The following is a 16642-nucleotide window of genomic DNA, read 5'->3' on the forward strand; positions in this document are numbered from 1 at the left end:
CCTCCTTCTAGATTGTGAGCCCATTGTTGGGTAGGGATTGTTTCTGTTGCCAAATTGTACTTTCCAAGCGCTTAGTACAGTGCTCTGCACACAGTAAGTGCTCAATAAATACAATTGAATGAATGAATGAAACCATTAGATTGTAAATTGTTTGAGGGTCCCGGAATGCATGTTGTGCTTTCCAGGATTTAGTACAGTGCTTTGTAATGAGTAGGAGCTCAACAAATGCCACTGATTAATTGATTGAAATATTGGTCTCTTACCTTTGGGGGAAATGATCAGGAAAGGAAGATCTGGGTTAATTATCATCCTCTTTTAAAGTTCAATCTTCTCCCAACCTTCTAGACTGTAAGCTCATTATGGACGTGGAATGTGTCTGTTAATTGTTATATTCTACTCTCCCAAGTGCTTAGTAACGTGCTCTGCACTCATTAAGCCCTCAGCATATACAATGACTGACTAATTGACTGACTCAAAGACAGTAGCAGTTGATTGTCTTCTCTTCAAAGCTGGGCTACAGACTTACTGGGCTAAAGCCTCCTAGATCCTTCTCTCTCAGGGGAGTAGATCACAGCTGCCTTTAAACCATCTTCCCTTACCCCACCACCCTGGCCTAAATGCTTTTGAGAGACTTTTTCAGGACTTAAAAGAGGTCCAGGAGGGCTGGAGAACACACATATGTTCTACTACTAATAATATAACCGTGGCAGTGTTTTAAACACTATGTGCCAAATGATGTATTAAGCTTTGGGGTAGATTCAAGAAAATAGAGTCAGATACAATCCCTGGACGATAGGAGGATCACGGACTAACAGGGAAGGAGAACTGGAATTTAATCCCCATTTTTACAGATGCAGAAATTGAAGCACACACAAGTAACTTGCCAAAATGTCATGCGGAAGCAGCATGACCTATTGGAAAGAGTACAGGCTGGGATCCAGAGGACCTGGGTCTTAATTTAGGCTCCACCGCTTGTCTTCTTTGTGACCCTGCCAAGTCACTTAACTTCTCTCAGCCTCAGTTTCCTCCTCTGTAAAATGGGGTACCTGTCCTCTCTTCCCCTTTGTGAGCTCTGTGTGGGAGAGAGATTGTGCCCAACCTGATTTTGTTTGTATCTACTCCAGAGCTTGGTACAGTACTTAGCACATACTAAGCATTTCACAAATAACACAGTTATTATGACGATGATGATTACATGGTGGAGCCAAGATTAGAACACAGGTCTTCTGACTCAACACAGGTCTCCTGACTCACAGGGCCATACTTTTTCCACTTAGGCCATGCTCTTTTTTGTATGAGAGCCCCTTGGACTTCCTACAACTCCTCAAGGGCACGGTAAATTTCTTGCACCTTCCTGGCAATCTCCCAAGTGCCTTGTACAATGTTCTCTACACAGTAGTGCTTCAATAAACATTGATGATGGAAATACCTTTTCTATTTTCCAGTAATTAGTACTAATAAAACCCATGTTTAAAAATTATAGGCTCCAAGTACTGTAAGAACTAGCTTCACTTGTTTAGAATTTCTGAAGAAGTAGATTGTCGTTACCTGGGAAAATGGTACATTGGATGGAAAATAACACAAAAAAATTGATGGCAATGGAATTTTTTATAATAAAACTTAATAAATGGACCAAGGGAATCAGTATATACAAAGCTGTGTTTCTAGGTTTCATCAAAGTATTGTTATTTCCTACAGGGCTATTGTGATGTGTAGAGGAAAAATTAAATCACAGTGACATAGATGGAATCATGAGGAAATGAATTAAAAGCTGACTTCTAGCCTAGAGACATAGGGAGCCAGATAAAAACTGTGATAACTATGAAAATGATTCCCTGAGCTCATAGATGGTTCCGTCAGGTGCACATCCCTCTATTTCTCTTCTTTGAGGATCTGGAAGATACTGCTGAGTACGAGTCATCAATGTCTAAGTGGCACTGATGTAGGCGGGGTGGTTCACACCAGAAAGAAAGAATAAAAATATAAAAATATCTAGAAATTCTGGAAGAATGAAAGATAATAACATTAATGTTATTCGATTCCTATTAGATGGATCTTTCACTTTGATACAGAAAACCAATGGAAAGAGCTCAGGCCTGCGAGTCAGAGAACCTGGGTTCTAATCCCAGCTATGTCACCTTGGGCAAGTCATATGTTAAGGAACTTCTCTGTGCCTCAGTTCTTTCATCTGCAGAAAGGGGATTCAATACCTATTCTCCCTCCTAGTTCGACTGCAAGCTCTATATTTTGTGTCTGCCCAGTGCTTATTAAAGTGCTTGACACATAGTAATCATTTAAATAGCACAGTTGTTGTCATCATTATTATCATTATTACAGATTTTAAGTGGGGGTGATCCAAGTGAGGGGAAAATATATCATGATTTCAGCAAGATCAATATTTAAAGGAAGCGTTCTCATTGAGAACAGGGAGAATTGACAGGCCCGTAGCAATTTCCACTGAAGTCCAACCCTTTTTTTCTCTCCACAGATGAGGAAAAAGAAAATAGAGCATCGAAACCACATTCTACCCCAGCTACTCTGCAGTGGTAAGTGTCCTCCAAGAAATGCTTAATGAATCAGGAACTCATACACATATTCTTTAATGTATTCCTAATGGTATAATTCTTGAAATTTCAAAATGAAATAGACAACAATTCAGCTTGTTTGACTACACAGTCTAGTTGTCCTTCTAGTTAGTAACGTATCCTGTGAGAATGTACCCCCCGTGATATCATCCTACACCTACGGCTCGGCTTTAACTTTGTAGGAATGAACTACCACATGCAATCCATTTTTAGCTCGCTTGTCAGTTTCAGAGCACTGGGGTTGGACTCTTTGACTTGCCCTTCCTAACTCCTCATTTCTATGATTTAATATTGCGGAGCCTACTTCTGCCCATTGCACAGAAGGATCACAGGTTGTCATTAGAGTAGGACACACTTTGGTGAACTTAAATGGAGGAAGGGGGGAAAAGGGGAGGATGTAAGTACAGCTACCCATGTTTTGCTCCTTAAAGAATTCCTTAATGAACCTCAAAGAGATGCAGTGGAAATAATGGATTAGGCGTCTCTCAAGGAAGCTATCCCTTAGAAATGATTTCTTGACTCAAGTGGGCATATGCCTTCTTCCCATGGAGAATAAGAGATGGAGCTGAAGGAGGTTGCTTTTCCTTTAACAGTTTCCCATGGTGCATTTTTGTGCTGTAGGAGGTTCTGGGCAAGAGAATAATACCTGCTATTTTCATATGATTAGAATAATGATAACAATAAGATTGAAGATTTTTGAGTCACTGAACCAAAAGATTTAAATTCAGTGGCTGTGAAAGAATTAAGGAAAAATGGAGACAAAAATGAGCAGGGAGGGGAAAACAGTAGGAAAAAATCCAGAGAGAGGTGGGAGAAACAGTAAAGAAGGAAGCCAGATGGTTGTCATCTAGCAAGGTACTTTTTCATATATTAATTCACCCATAGATGAGCAAAGGTGAAGGGAGGAGTTTCAAGTTAAATGTGTAGGAAGGTATTTTCAATCTCCTGGCAGTAAGCAGGTAATTCGGCCACCCTAAGATAAAGAAAATTGGTGGCCACCTCATTCCCTATTGTATCATTTTGTTTGGATGTACACACACACACACACACACACACACACACACAGTATAACATAACTATAACTAGGTCCATTCCTGTTGTTCTTGGACCTAGGCTCTGAGGCCCTGACTTACCTTCCCTAAGGACCACTTCCATCCTGTCACCATCTTTGTGGAGGGCCAAAGGCCACAGTGCTGCCAAATAGAAGAGGAGCCAAATGGCCACCAACTTTTAGAAGGGTGGGGTTAGCCTCTATCTTTGTGGGGGCGTGGGTAGCCATCTTCTCTTTGAAGGGGTTCCACTGCATGACATCCTGAGATGGTTGCATACCTCATTTACTGTCTGAAGCTGGCCCTGCCAGGAAAATGAGAGGAATCTGCATGCTGTGTCTTGTTTAGTGACGCATACAGTGCTCATTCTAGAACATTATGATTCATAATGTTCAAAAGTCTCAAACTTTTGGTTTGTCTCTGCCTTTTTCTGTTCTTTTGTTGTTTCTCTTTACTTCTAACTCGACATCTGAAATTCAGTCTTGAACCTGGCATTTGCCTTGTACATGACAAATGTGACCGTGTGTTTGAATGACCATCAGTCACTTTTTTGTCACAAGTTCCACTGAGAAAAGTGGCATATATTCAAGGCATATATGCATACTGATCAAATGAGTAAATCCCAGCACTTGATCCATCCCCCATGAATGTTTATTCCTCTTTCAAAATATTGCCTAAGTTTAATTCAAAGTGTTCTTGAATTATGAAATGCAATTTTCAAATGGTCAGACTCATACGAGGAGGTCTGATGTTAGTTTCACAAAGTGAAACTTGACTTGGATATTGTATTTCTAGCTTGAACTCCAGGACTTCTCTGTTAGAAAATTAATCTTCAGAGACACAGAATTTCAGGAGATGAGCCTCTGCTTTTTGGTCCAGAAAGAAGAATTGGACTAAGTCATTATTTTCTGGTTCAGTTTTGAAGATGTCACCCTTATCCCTCGTGCATACTTCCCTCAACCCTATATCTTATTTAAGGCAGTGGGGGTGGTTTATTTAAGGAAAGGAAATCGACCGGCTAGCTGCCTTATTGGAAAGCAACTATCACTTTTGAAAATACATGTTAAATTTCCAATATTCTCCTTGCTGGTGTAGATTTTTGAAATCCAAGTCTTACTTCTGTGAGTCCCAGTGGTACTGCACTCCAGACAAAAATCTTGCAGTGTAACAAATAAAATAATAAAGGATTCCTATTCCCAAACTGAGACTTTGATCCACCAGCCTGACATCCTTGAGCCTTTCCAGGGTCATCAGTACCTTTGGTTTGCTCCTGGAATCGGGGTGGGAGTTATTCGTTTTTCCTCCTCCTTCCTCCCTTCCTCCTTCCCTCCCTTTCCAGTCTCTCGCCCCCAAGGAACAAACAACACGTTGGCCAAGAAGCCTAAAATAATTGGATCACCGGGTTGGGATGCAGCTCCCAGCAGAACATGGGCAAATATTGTAAGATGAATTCTGCCAAATAGTCATGAGCTTCCTCAGTCATAAAGGTTAGTAAATCCCTATCCTCTTGGGATGAGGAGCACGGCTGGAATTTTCTCCACACAATAAAACCCATTCAGGAGCGCGTGCCATAGAATCATAGAATTCAGGAATGGAAACAGGCTTGTTAGATCATCCAGACTTCTTCTTTGCCAGGGCATCTGCCCCTTCGTTCCATTTCAGTGTTCCGCTGTATTCGTGGTGTAATGCCACACTGAAGTCAGTTGCATTTTGGCTGTTGCTAGACTGATCAGTGTTGCACCCCAAAAGGAGGGAAAGGAAGATCAGGTAGTGTTTTACATTTTCAAAGAGTTTTTCCATGGTTTGATTTGATTTTCAGAATATGACATGAACAGATTTGATCTTTTCTATTTTCATATAGCATGACTTCCCCCAAAGAAAAATTGATTTTGGCATCATTACTGAAAAGGGGCACACTGATGCTAGATTTTTCATGAATAAATGAGTCCTGGATTATATCTATGTGACACAATCAAATATTTATCTGCTCACCCCAGAAAATCTGGGCAAGGTCTAAAAGTCTTTTGACTTCTGGAGATTAGATAGAGCCTGCTACCTTCAGTTGTCACAATCAGTTTGCCTTCATTCTTTTTAAAAGATGTGACAAACCAATAGCATCAAGAAAGGGAATCAATTGGTTTTAGAATCTGCTTCAATCTCCCGAAGAAAAAGAAAGTGGATGGTGATTGACTTAAAAAAAAAAAAAGAGGGTGAGAGTGAGGCCCAGACTAAAAGTGCTACGGGCCAGGAGCAAGGCTGGATTGGAAATCCTGATTTGAGAAGGTGGGGGAAGAGAAGGTTTGAAAAGTGAAAGTTATTTTATTTCTGTTATCTGTTGACCAGGTTTTTCACAGCATAGCTCTGAGTCACTCCTTAAAGTGGCAAGATGGAAGTAAGGGAATTTCCAGGAACCCTAGTCCTGACATGGCCAACATCTTGCAAGCGAACAACTTTCCAGATTTCTCGGAGTTGCAAGGCCTAAAGCTGTTGCTCCTCGGCACCAAATTAATCTGGTCCCATTGAGGGCAGGAAGCATAAAATAGGTCGGGCAGACTGGCGGTGGAACAAGGGTTCATCCAGAGGTTGTCAACTTGAAAGTTGTTTTCCTATGTTTATTCATCCCACACAGATTGCAAAAGACAGTACAACTAGTACTTCATTAAGGCTTTGACGCCTTTCCAGAATCAGCCTAACTGAACCAGCAGAGCAAAATCTGTGGCACGATACGGGGAGATACTAAACTGGGCCTCTGCATGGCTTACTGCCTATTTTCTGCATCTTTTTCCAGATTTCACTTTGGCCCAAAGGGAGGTGAAGGATTCCAACATTGTGTTGCTGCTGACTGGGTTGATCCTTGGATGATGTAGTCCTCTGATGATTCTTATTGTAGTTAAGCAATCGTTCCAGACCACTAGATGCTTTGCCAGTCCTGGACAATGCTGCCTCCCACTTCTAAGTTTCTCCTCCTTTATTATTACCTTTGGGATATCTTCATGTGCCAGAATCGACTTGATTTTCCACTGGCCATTTGTGAAGTTTGCTCAAAAAACTCAAGCAGAGACGTATTAGGACCGAGAAAAGAAAAGGAGAAATGTAGGGAAAATTGGTGTCTTGCAGGAGTGATTCCTCAGCTGCCTCAAGAATGGGCTTTTTCCAGTGTTCTGCAGTTTTAAAGCTTCTGATGATCCTTAATAACTATTCACATTCAGTAACTTTTACTGATCTCTTTCCTTTGGGTTCAAAAGTGTTCTTTTTTGACCAGGATTTGGATTAAGACTTGAACTTCATGAAGAATGAAATCTTTAATCTTGATGCTTACATGTCTCTTTAGAAAAACTCAGGTTCAAAATAAGAAGAGTTAACGCTTGAGCTTTGCTTAGCACACTAATGCCTTAGAGCTTTCTCGAGGCAACTATAGGATGGTATACTCTGTAGCTTTGTTAGAAAACATTTTTTAAAAAAATATACTGCTGGTAATGATTTTCGGTAGAGAGCAGATTGAGTTCATTATCTGTTTTAAAAGGATGAGGTTGAATTAAAAAAATATGATGAAGTTGTTAGAAAGGAAAATGGAAGAAGCTGAACAAGATGGGTCTCTTGATCATTAAAAAAGTTCAGGTATAATGGAGCATTGTTCACAGTGTCAGACTAATGACTCCCTCTGAAAGAGAGGAGAAAGAGAGAAAAAATCATCAGATATGAAGAGAAATAATTAACTGCTTTTCTTTCTGTCCTGTCTTGGTCAGGGAAGCTGACATTCCAATTAGCAACTATAATACACAAACGGACTCTCTGGGTTGTGAAAAGAGGTTTTGTTAAAGGTCTATGAATTTGGGATAAGGTGCCTTGCTATTCTTGTGGAACTAACAAAGAATAGATGATACCCTTAGAAAGCAATTACTTTCATATACCTTATTAAAATTGTTTGCCACCATATACCATCCAGGCAACAAATGTAGGAATGGTCCATTTAAGAGAGACAAGACATCTCTATAAATTTTAGCTAGTCAAGGTTTCTGGTTTTTTCAGGTAACAGCATAATTAGTATGTATTCTGCAACTGTAAATTCCCTTAACTTTTCCTTCAGCTGATCTAGAAAGTTTATGGCTGCTTGGGTCATTTAAAATTTACTTTGTGGAATCTTTACATATTGGATTTGTGACGTGTTAGCTTGAAAGCAGATTAACCCAGCAAAAAGGAAAAAACCAATCCCAACAAATAGAGACAAAACCCTTTGATGACCAAAAATATGATCTTCAGTGAACACGAGTGAGCTCAATACTCTTTTTAAGAGGGTGGATAGAACCTAGTTAAGAAAATAGGTAGATATTTTTGAATTGTGTGTGATTTTTTTTTTTTTACTTGCCAATTATTTTGGAAATTTTTATCAAAGATGAGAGGGATTAATACACATGCGGCATCTGAAAGATGTTCAACCTTCCCAAAACTGTTCTTGTGTATATAAGGTTAGTTAAACTGGAATGATACACTCACACCCTTAAATTCAAGCATGGCTTTTTATGTTTGCCTAAAGTTTTACTTAATGGGCAGAAAAGACAATTTCTAAAGATTTCAGGAGGTTATGGGTTTATGTAAAACTCCTGTTTTTTGTAGTTACATTCAATTACTCTGAAGAATGGTTTTCTGAAGGAATTGGTGGAATCTTAGAATAAAGGAATATGCATCTGTCCGGAATGGTTTAGGAGCAGAGGCAGGGGAATATACTTGATGACCTCTGGCACTCTTTTTTGGGCAGGGTTATGTGGTGTCCTTCAGCTTTTCTGTGTAGTTACATTTGCTTTTTCATTTGATGTTACAATATCAAAGGAAATGAGCTCTGGGACAGGGGAGAGGGAAAGGGCAGGGCTTATATATCTGACATGAAATGGCAATTATACCTGTAGTTTTTGTTTGGCATTTATTTCTAAAGGCTGGAGGAGAACTATGAGATTGCAGAAGGAGTCTGCATTCCTCGAAGTGCCCTGTACATGCATTACTTGGACTTCTGTGAGAAAAATGACACCCAGCCCGTTAATGCTGCCAGTTTTGGAAAGGTGAGTTCCCAGTCAGTAACCTGTTTCCTTAAGTGAATTTTGAATCTCAGGAGATTCCTCCTTGGGAAACCAATGTTGGGGCTCACAGATTGTTCTTCTTTAGAATGAGCTCTAACCATATTAAAGGAAACCAGTAGATTAGTGGCATGAGAGGTGAAATGATCTCTTTAGTAAGTGAGTAGTTTGGAAGCCTTTGTTTCAGTGACACCGTTTTTGTCCTTGGCACTGAGTTTGTCAAGGTCGGAACCGATAGTGTGAAACTCAGTGCCTTGAGTTTTTTCTTCAAGAGAAATATTCATTCAAAGTCACTGGTTCAGGAGATGTAAGAAGTGGCCTTTAAGGAATTAAATATTGATTTATTCGATCCACATCTCTCAACTTCTCAAAAAGCTCCAGTAGCTGCCCATCCATCTCCACATTAAACTCCTTATCATTGGCTTTAAGGCATTCAAACAGCTCTTCCTTTCTTCCCTAGCTTCACTGATCTCCTATTAACAACCCAGCTCCAGCCCACCCACTTTGCTCTTCTAACACTCTGTACCTTGATCTCATCTGTCTTGCTGCTGTCCTCTTACCCTTATGCCTCTGGCCTGGTATTCCCTCCCCCTTCATATTTGACAGAAAACCATTTTCCCCATCTTCAAAGCCCTACTAAAATCGTACCTCCTGTACGGGGCCCTGACTAATCCCTCAGTTCCCCACCCTATTTGTTCTCCTGACTATGTCATATATGTGCGCTTGGGTCCCCTCTGCCCCACAGCACTTATGTTCTTATCAATCAATTAATCATATGGACTGAGCACTTTTATGGGCAGAATGCTGTACTAAGCCCTTTGGAGAGAACAGCACAATAGAATTAGCGGACATGTTCCCAGCCCACAGCGAGCTACCCGTATACTCTGCCATTTCCCCTAACGGCAATTTATTTTAATGTCTTCCTCCTTAAACTGTAGGTGCTTTGAGGGCAAGGATCTTGTCTTCCAATCCTATTGTATTTTCCCAAGCACTCAGTACAGAGCTCTGCACACAGTAAGCACTCAATTAATACCATAGATTGAGTGATGGGTAAAAATCTCATATTCATTGAAAACAAATGACAAATTAAGTATGAAATGGAATCCAGGCCAATTAGGGATCATTGTTAATCAGTTATGGTATTTATTAAGCTCTTATGTTCCAAGCGCTGAGTTAAATCACAGAGTCTGTACAATACAATCAGATCAGACATGATTCCCGTCCCATATAATGATCGCTATCCAAATGGGGATAGAGAGATACAATGAATATGGTACCTTGTTCCTTCTAATGAGAAAACACTCAAGAAAGTAAAAGTATTTTTCACTTCCTATTCTCACAGCCAAGTAAAGCTAACGGTAAAGAAAAAAGTCTTCATTTTTAATTTCAAAATTAAGAAATTTCACTTAGATGGTTTCAGTCAATCAGTCGATGGTACTGAGCGCTTACTGTGTGCAGAGCCATGAACTAAGTGCATGGGAGAGTACGATACAGGAGAGTCGATAGACATGGCCCCTGCCCACAATGAGTTTACAGTCTAGAGAAGAGTTTACAGTATAGTTTCCAGTGGAATCAATCACACTTGCTATTCATCTAAAGAATCTGGTGAAATAGAACCTTTATGTGGTTTCCATTTTGAAAGTGTCTTACAAATGAGTACAATCAGCCTCAATTTCCTGTGGTAATGGGACAGGAATAGCATGGAGAACTGCAATCAATTCCAAATCTCTCCTTTAACCAGGATTGTAGTTGTAGGCCCCTCCCCATACCTATCTTCTTTCCAGAGTTGATAACAAGTAGTTAATTTTACTGATCTGAATTTCATCTCTTCTCCCTATCCTTGGGGACAGGGGCCACAAAGAATACAGTTATTGCCTTTTTACACATTAAATTCTCTGTGGCCCTTTATTTATTTATTTATTTATTTATTTATTTATTTATTTATTTATTTATTTATTTATTTATTTATTATCGCTCATTCATATGACAGTGCCAGAGGCTTGGGCCACTATAAAACTCTGGTCATTTGCAAAATTACAACCAGCCTTGTCTAGAAATCTAGTGTATTCTTAGCATTTTCTCAGAGATCACTCCTCCCTATGCTGATGTAGAAAACTGGGACAAGTCAACTTGTTAAAAAACATCTCAGTGCCTCAGTAAATACTAGTCGACTGACTGACTTATTGTTGAGTTCCCCCACCCTGCTTGCTGCACAAAGCCTAACCTCCCGGAGTTCTAACAAACCCAATTATTCTAGCACAACAGAGAGGAAATACACTAGTGATTTTAAAAGTACAATTGCAAAGAGCTGTGTGCAAAAGAATTTTTCCCAATAGAAGAACACTGAAGAAGCTGATTGAGGGATTCCCCATTTAACTTTATGAATTCAAATCCCAGACACATTTGCCCTTACTGGGACTTATCAAGATGCTTGCAGCTGTCATCTCCTCTAGAGAAAGAGGCTAGTTGTTCTGTGAAACCTTCCAGTATAATTATGGACAGTCTTCCTTTGAGTAGATCTTCATGAATTTATGATTCATCTATGAACTTTTAACATTTTTACAATGTCAAACATTTTTCCTGTGTTTCTTTTCGAAAAAACAGAATGGTGGTAGGCTTTTTTTTTTTGCCTTATAGTCCCTTGGATCTACCTATTCTTGGCTGTGGTGTAATCACTTTACTGTATATAAGATTTCAAATATAAGTGATCACTCCAGGAAGTGTGTCAGTTTTCGCTAAAGATGATGTAACTTCAGCCAACCAATTTTGTAAAAGGCAATTTGGGGGAAAGGCATTTACTTATTTGAAAAAAAAAAATCTACATTTTACAGGTGTGTTTGGGTCAGAGCCCTGACTTTCTTTTCATATAGGGCTCTGCCTGGCGATTTGACTTTCCATGCCAGTATGTGCCTGTTGAAGCAGAAGCTACAATTCTAATTTTTCTTAGTAGTGTTCAGCTCTACTCTAAAAGCATCCTGAGGGCTTTTTTAGTAAAATAAAAACTGCCTTGCTTATTCCATTTCCTTAAATATCAGTAACTGAAGAGCAGAGATATACTGATCGGTGGTTCTCTGTTACCTGTTTGGGCATTATTTAATACCCACATGTTTTACAGGAAACAGCTAGGGATTCTGCTCTGTCCAGTCTGCTCTTAGATGCTCCAAGAAGGATTATGATCCCTCTTACTCTGATGGTTAATTTGGGCACTACAGTTTCTAAAATTGCAAAGACAATTCTTCCAGTATGGATGAAAAGAAACTGATCACCTTACAGTTTAGCCCTCCAATCTAATATTCTATCTAGTCCAGATGAAGAGTATCCCAGTTTGACAGTTATGAAGGTTCCAGCCTCATTTTTCATCCTTTGAAAGGGAGTTAGTAACAACTGCAGTATTTAAGTGCTTATTTTGTGGCAAACACCGGGGAAGATATAGTGCAATCGGATCAGAGATAGTCCCTGTCCCACATGGGGCTCGCAACCTAAGGGGGAAAGAGAACAGGTATTTAATTCACATTTTACAAAAGAGGAAATGGAGGCACAGGGAAGTTGAATAACCTTCCCGAGGTCACAATAGCAAGCAAGTATTGCAGCCAAGATTAGAGCCCAAGGCTCCTCACTCTCACTCTGTGCTCTTTTCATAAACTATGTTGCTTCTCAGCGTAACTAAGACATTTGGTCCCAGTTCAATCCAGCATTCAGTTTGGTAATAGAGGGGCTGGCCCCTAATCAAGGCAGTAGGTCTATGGTTTCCCGGGCAAACCTTCGGATTGGGCTGAGAATATGCATGATAGTTTGTCATTTTATGGCGTTTGTTAAGCACTTACAGGTCAAACACTGTCAAAATGCTTGGTAGATACAGGTCAATTAGTTTGGACACAGTCCCTGTCCTGCACGGGGCTTGCAGTCTAAGACAACTAAGCTGATGCCTAGGGGACCGTTAGACTAGCTGTGCTTCCGCATCTAACCATTGGTCCATGTAGGTTCTAGGAACTGCTTTGAGGCTACCCAGAGTAGCAACAGGATTGGGGCGGACAAGGTTGTATTGTATGGAAAAGCCTGAATTTGTTTTTTTCACTAGGTCAGGCTTGGAGGCCAGAGGTGGATATGAAGTGAAATGGTTGTGCCGTGTACCTTAGGGCCACATTTACAGTTTTAGCTTAAAACAATCTGGCTTTAGATTCCCATTCCCCATCCACTCCCCCCCACTCATTCCCCATTAACTCCCTCCCCCCACCCCTTCCATAAGTCAGTTTCCCACTTTCTATTGGGCAGGAATTCTTACAAGATTTCTGACTCCACATACTGAGTACCACCTCTAGCCAGGCATAGAAGACTGGAGAAAACAGAAATGAATGTCATTCTAGTCAATCAATGGCATTTATTGAGGGCTTACTATCTGCACAGCATAGCACTAAGCACATGGGAGAGTGCAGTACAACATGGTTGGCAGACACCCTTTCTTGCCCACAATGAGCTTACAGATTGTTCATTTCTAATAATAGTATTTATTAAACACTTGCTATGTACTAAGCACTAGTGGAGGACACTCACTCAGAGAGGCTGTGACTTGCCCAAGGTCAAACAGTAGGCCAGCGGCAGAGCTGGGCTCCAGATCTCTTGACACCCATTACAGTGTTCTGTCCACTTAAGGCAAGCCATCTGCCTGAAGCTTTTCCCATTTCTCTCTTTGAACCTACATCGAAGAAAATGCTGCCAACAGTCCTCTTCGGAAGGAGAATCCCGGTGTATGGTGTCAGGACTTTTACATGCTTCCTGTAGATATCACACCAGTCTCTCAAATCATGTAAATGTTGGGTAAGAGTGGGCGGTGCAGTTCTGCTGGACTGGCTCTAAATATTGAATCTTTGAATCTGATCAATGGCTTAGAAAGCTATTCTTTGGATGAAAGGTAAGCCTTTCAGGGGCACATTAAGCAGTTTCAAGCCACTAGATGTCCTAAATAAGATCCCAGTGTTCTGCCACACTTAATGCACCTCACAACGAGTTTAAGTTCAAAGGAAGAGCAGAGTCGCTGGGCTCCTGCACTTGTATAAAGCAAAAACTCTGGGTACTGGTGATTTACTGAACTGGACAAGAATACAAATGGTCCCATTTCGACCTTATGTTGGGAATCATTGAGCTTTCCCTTGCTCAGCCTGTGCTATCCAAAAAACAGAAAGGTATCTTGGCCAAGTTGTATATCTTTGGGATTTCATACCCTGATAAATCAGATTCTCATTCGGCATCTAGGTTGAGTGACTGTTTGGTGGTGCCACGGGCAAGCCTGCATTAAAGCAAATCCCTCCTTCCATGTAACTTCCTAAATTTTCCATCCCAGCCCAGAGAAGCAGCTTGGCATAGTGGATAGAGCACGGGCCTGGGAGTCAGAAGGTCATGCATTCTAATCCCGGCTCTGCCACTTGTCTGCTGTGTGACCTTGGGTGAGTGACTTCACTTCTCTGGGCCTCAGTTACCTCATCTGTAAAATGGGGATTGAGACTTTGAGCCCCACGTGGGACAGGGTCTTTGCCCATCCCAATTATCTTGTATCTACCCCAACACTTAGTTCAGTGCCTGGCACCTAGTTTAGTGCTTAACAAATACCATAATTGTTATTATTATTATTACAACTGAAGCAAACCCAAGGCTACTTCAATCACAGATTTGGGGACCAGGTGCAGAGGAAGCTGCCCTCCCCCTGTGACTTCAAGGGGTATGCTTCCATAATTGGGTAAAGTATGATTTACCCAATTAATGATTTGGATTGACATTGGGGCTCCTAAAAGCCCAGAAATTATAAATATGGACTCACTTTAAAAACTGAGCTGATGTCATTGTTGGATATAGCTCACTTTTCCTAAGATTAACTCAGTGATTAACCTCACACAAATCCACTCTTTGTTATCCCACTGAGAACTGGTCCATATTGCAGGAACTCTGCTTTTAGTGAAATCCACCTTAGAGAGAAATTCAATGCAATGTAGCACAGGCTTCAGGAGAGCTCAGTTACCACTGTCCTGACAAATAAAACTAAATATCCTAATATACTAATAGATTAATTGTGCCTGCACTACAAGGCCATCATCTTACAATTTGGGGGGGGTGTCCTCTTTTCCCATTCATCATTGTTAAGGCTATATAGTGGATAAACAGGAATAATTTTCAGGGCTTATCAAGGGCTTTATTTTTCTAAAAATGCTGTGCTGAAATTTTCCAACTGATCGCTGCCAAAACTATCAGAGGTACAATCAATCAATCAGTGGTATTTATTGAGTGCTTACTTTGTACAGAGCCGTGCACTAAGTGCTATACTTAGAGTTGCTAGATACAATCCCTACCCACAAGGAGCTTGCAGTCTGCAAAGGAAGACAGACATTAAAATAGATTATGGATAAGGGAAATAGAGTATAAGAATGTCCTCTACTGTTTTTTTAGTGAATGAGTATCAAAGTGCATTACTAAGGAGATCCATGATCAGATTCCTGACAGGACTGCAATGGAGTTCTTCCATTGAGGTACATGCGATACCCATTTTCGAGTTGGAAATACCAATTCCTGGGGGTCAGGTTTTGTTTGAATGCTTTATATCCCCCCATTTAAAGCCTTTTTTTTCCCTTTAGAAATAAATGGCTCAAACTAATAGCAAAGGGAATGCACATATTTTATTCTGAAAGTACAAAATATTTCTAACATTTTTAGATAGGATACTGAGGCTGACTGGAATAATTTTTGTTCCTTTTCTCCTGATTATCTTTCCTCTGTTATAGAAACAGATGATTAAAAAACACTCCAAAAGTCTCTCAGCACTCCCACAGCATAAGGGATTCCCTCAGCATTACTTGGCCTTTGATACTATTTGAAAATGATTGATGTTTAAAATAAAGTGGGCTCAGCAATTGTTGGATATAAATTTTCTTTAAACTGGTATAATAGCCATCAAGAGTGGAATGGTGTTGTATAAATGGCAACAACAACAGGAGTAAAAAAAAAAATAAACCAACTTGAGAGGGAAGAACTTGAGCACTGCTTTTTTTCCCACAGCCCTGTGGAGCCCCTAGCCCTGTCTGCAGAGGCTGAAAGAGAGAGGGGTGGGATTAACGTGTAATTAAAGGGAATTTGGAAGGCCGAGATGTTGCGGAATGTTAGATCAGTAGCTGGAACAGCATGTGGTGTTCTTTAGGCAGGCTTCATTGAATCCATACAAAAAAAGAAAGAGGGACTGCCTGCCTGTCTGCTCATTTATCAAACAGCTAGGCTGAACTTTCACAGCTCCACAAAAGTGTTTTACTGTTTGCTGAGTTTTGCTCTAGAAATGAAAAGCTGAACAGCCTAGTGAGTGTGAACCTACACACCACATTTTAGATGTAAACCAAACTGGGATGGGCTTTCAAAATCGAGGACAAGTTGATTACCCGATGAAAGGCGGAAAATAATTTGTAATTTGCAGGTCCATAAGAAACACTTAAAAAAAAAAAAAAGGGCTGAATCTACCCTGCCCGGCTTTTTGTCAGTGCTCGGCGAAGGAGTTGCTTTCGGTGGCACAGTTCATTCGTTTGCTGAAAGTGAAAGAGCCTTAACCCCCAATTGATTAAAATTTAACGTGGATGTTTTGTGTTCTCCCACATTTAACTAACTTCCTATTCTTCTTTATTTTTTTTCAATTGAAATGAGCACTCCATCCTTTAGAGTGGCATCAATTTGACTTCCGAATATTAGGGGAAGAGGGATTACTCCAAACCAACCCAAAGAGGGTCTCCCCGAACCACCTGGGGAGGGCAAAGCTCAGTGGGCAAAGCTCACACAAATATCCTTCTGAAAGAATCTGGTCAGACCTTGGGAAATACTGAAGACTGCTTTGAGTTTGGTTTCTGTAAAAGTTCATAGACAATTCTGTCTTTAAATACCTAAATCCTATACTGCCATTATAAGTTCTTTAGTT

The 16642-nt window shown here is 40.4% G+C and overlaps 1 protein-coding gene across 4 annotated transcripts in view; it reads left to right on the forward strand.

Annotated features, from left to right (window-relative positions):
- Positions 1-16642, forward strand: part of RFX4 (regulatory factor X4) — a 119621-nt gene that overhangs the window by 43221 nt on the left and 59758 nt on the right. For 2 of the 4 annotated variants that reach the window (XM_007670037.3, XM_007670038.4), the window contains 2 exons: positions 2489-2546; positions 8565-8688. In XM_007670037.3, the coding sequence (XP_007668227.1) occupies positions 2489-2546; positions 8565-8688 (182 nt within the window). Of the gene's footprint in view, positions 1-2488; positions 2547-3698; positions 3824-8564; positions 8689-16642 lie in introns of those variants that run through there. The other 2 variants (XM_029079513.2, XM_029079514.1) reach the window with 2 other exon arrangements.

Source organism: Ornithorhynchus anatinus, chromosome 14 (genome assembly GCF_004115215.2).
Source record: "Ornithorhynchus anatinus isolate Pmale09 chromosome 14, mOrnAna1.pri.v4, whole genome shotgun sequence".
In the NCBI taxonomy this organism is placed as follows: domain Eukaryota; kingdom Metazoa; phylum Chordata; class Mammalia; order Monotremata; family Ornithorhynchidae; genus Ornithorhynchus; species Ornithorhynchus anatinus.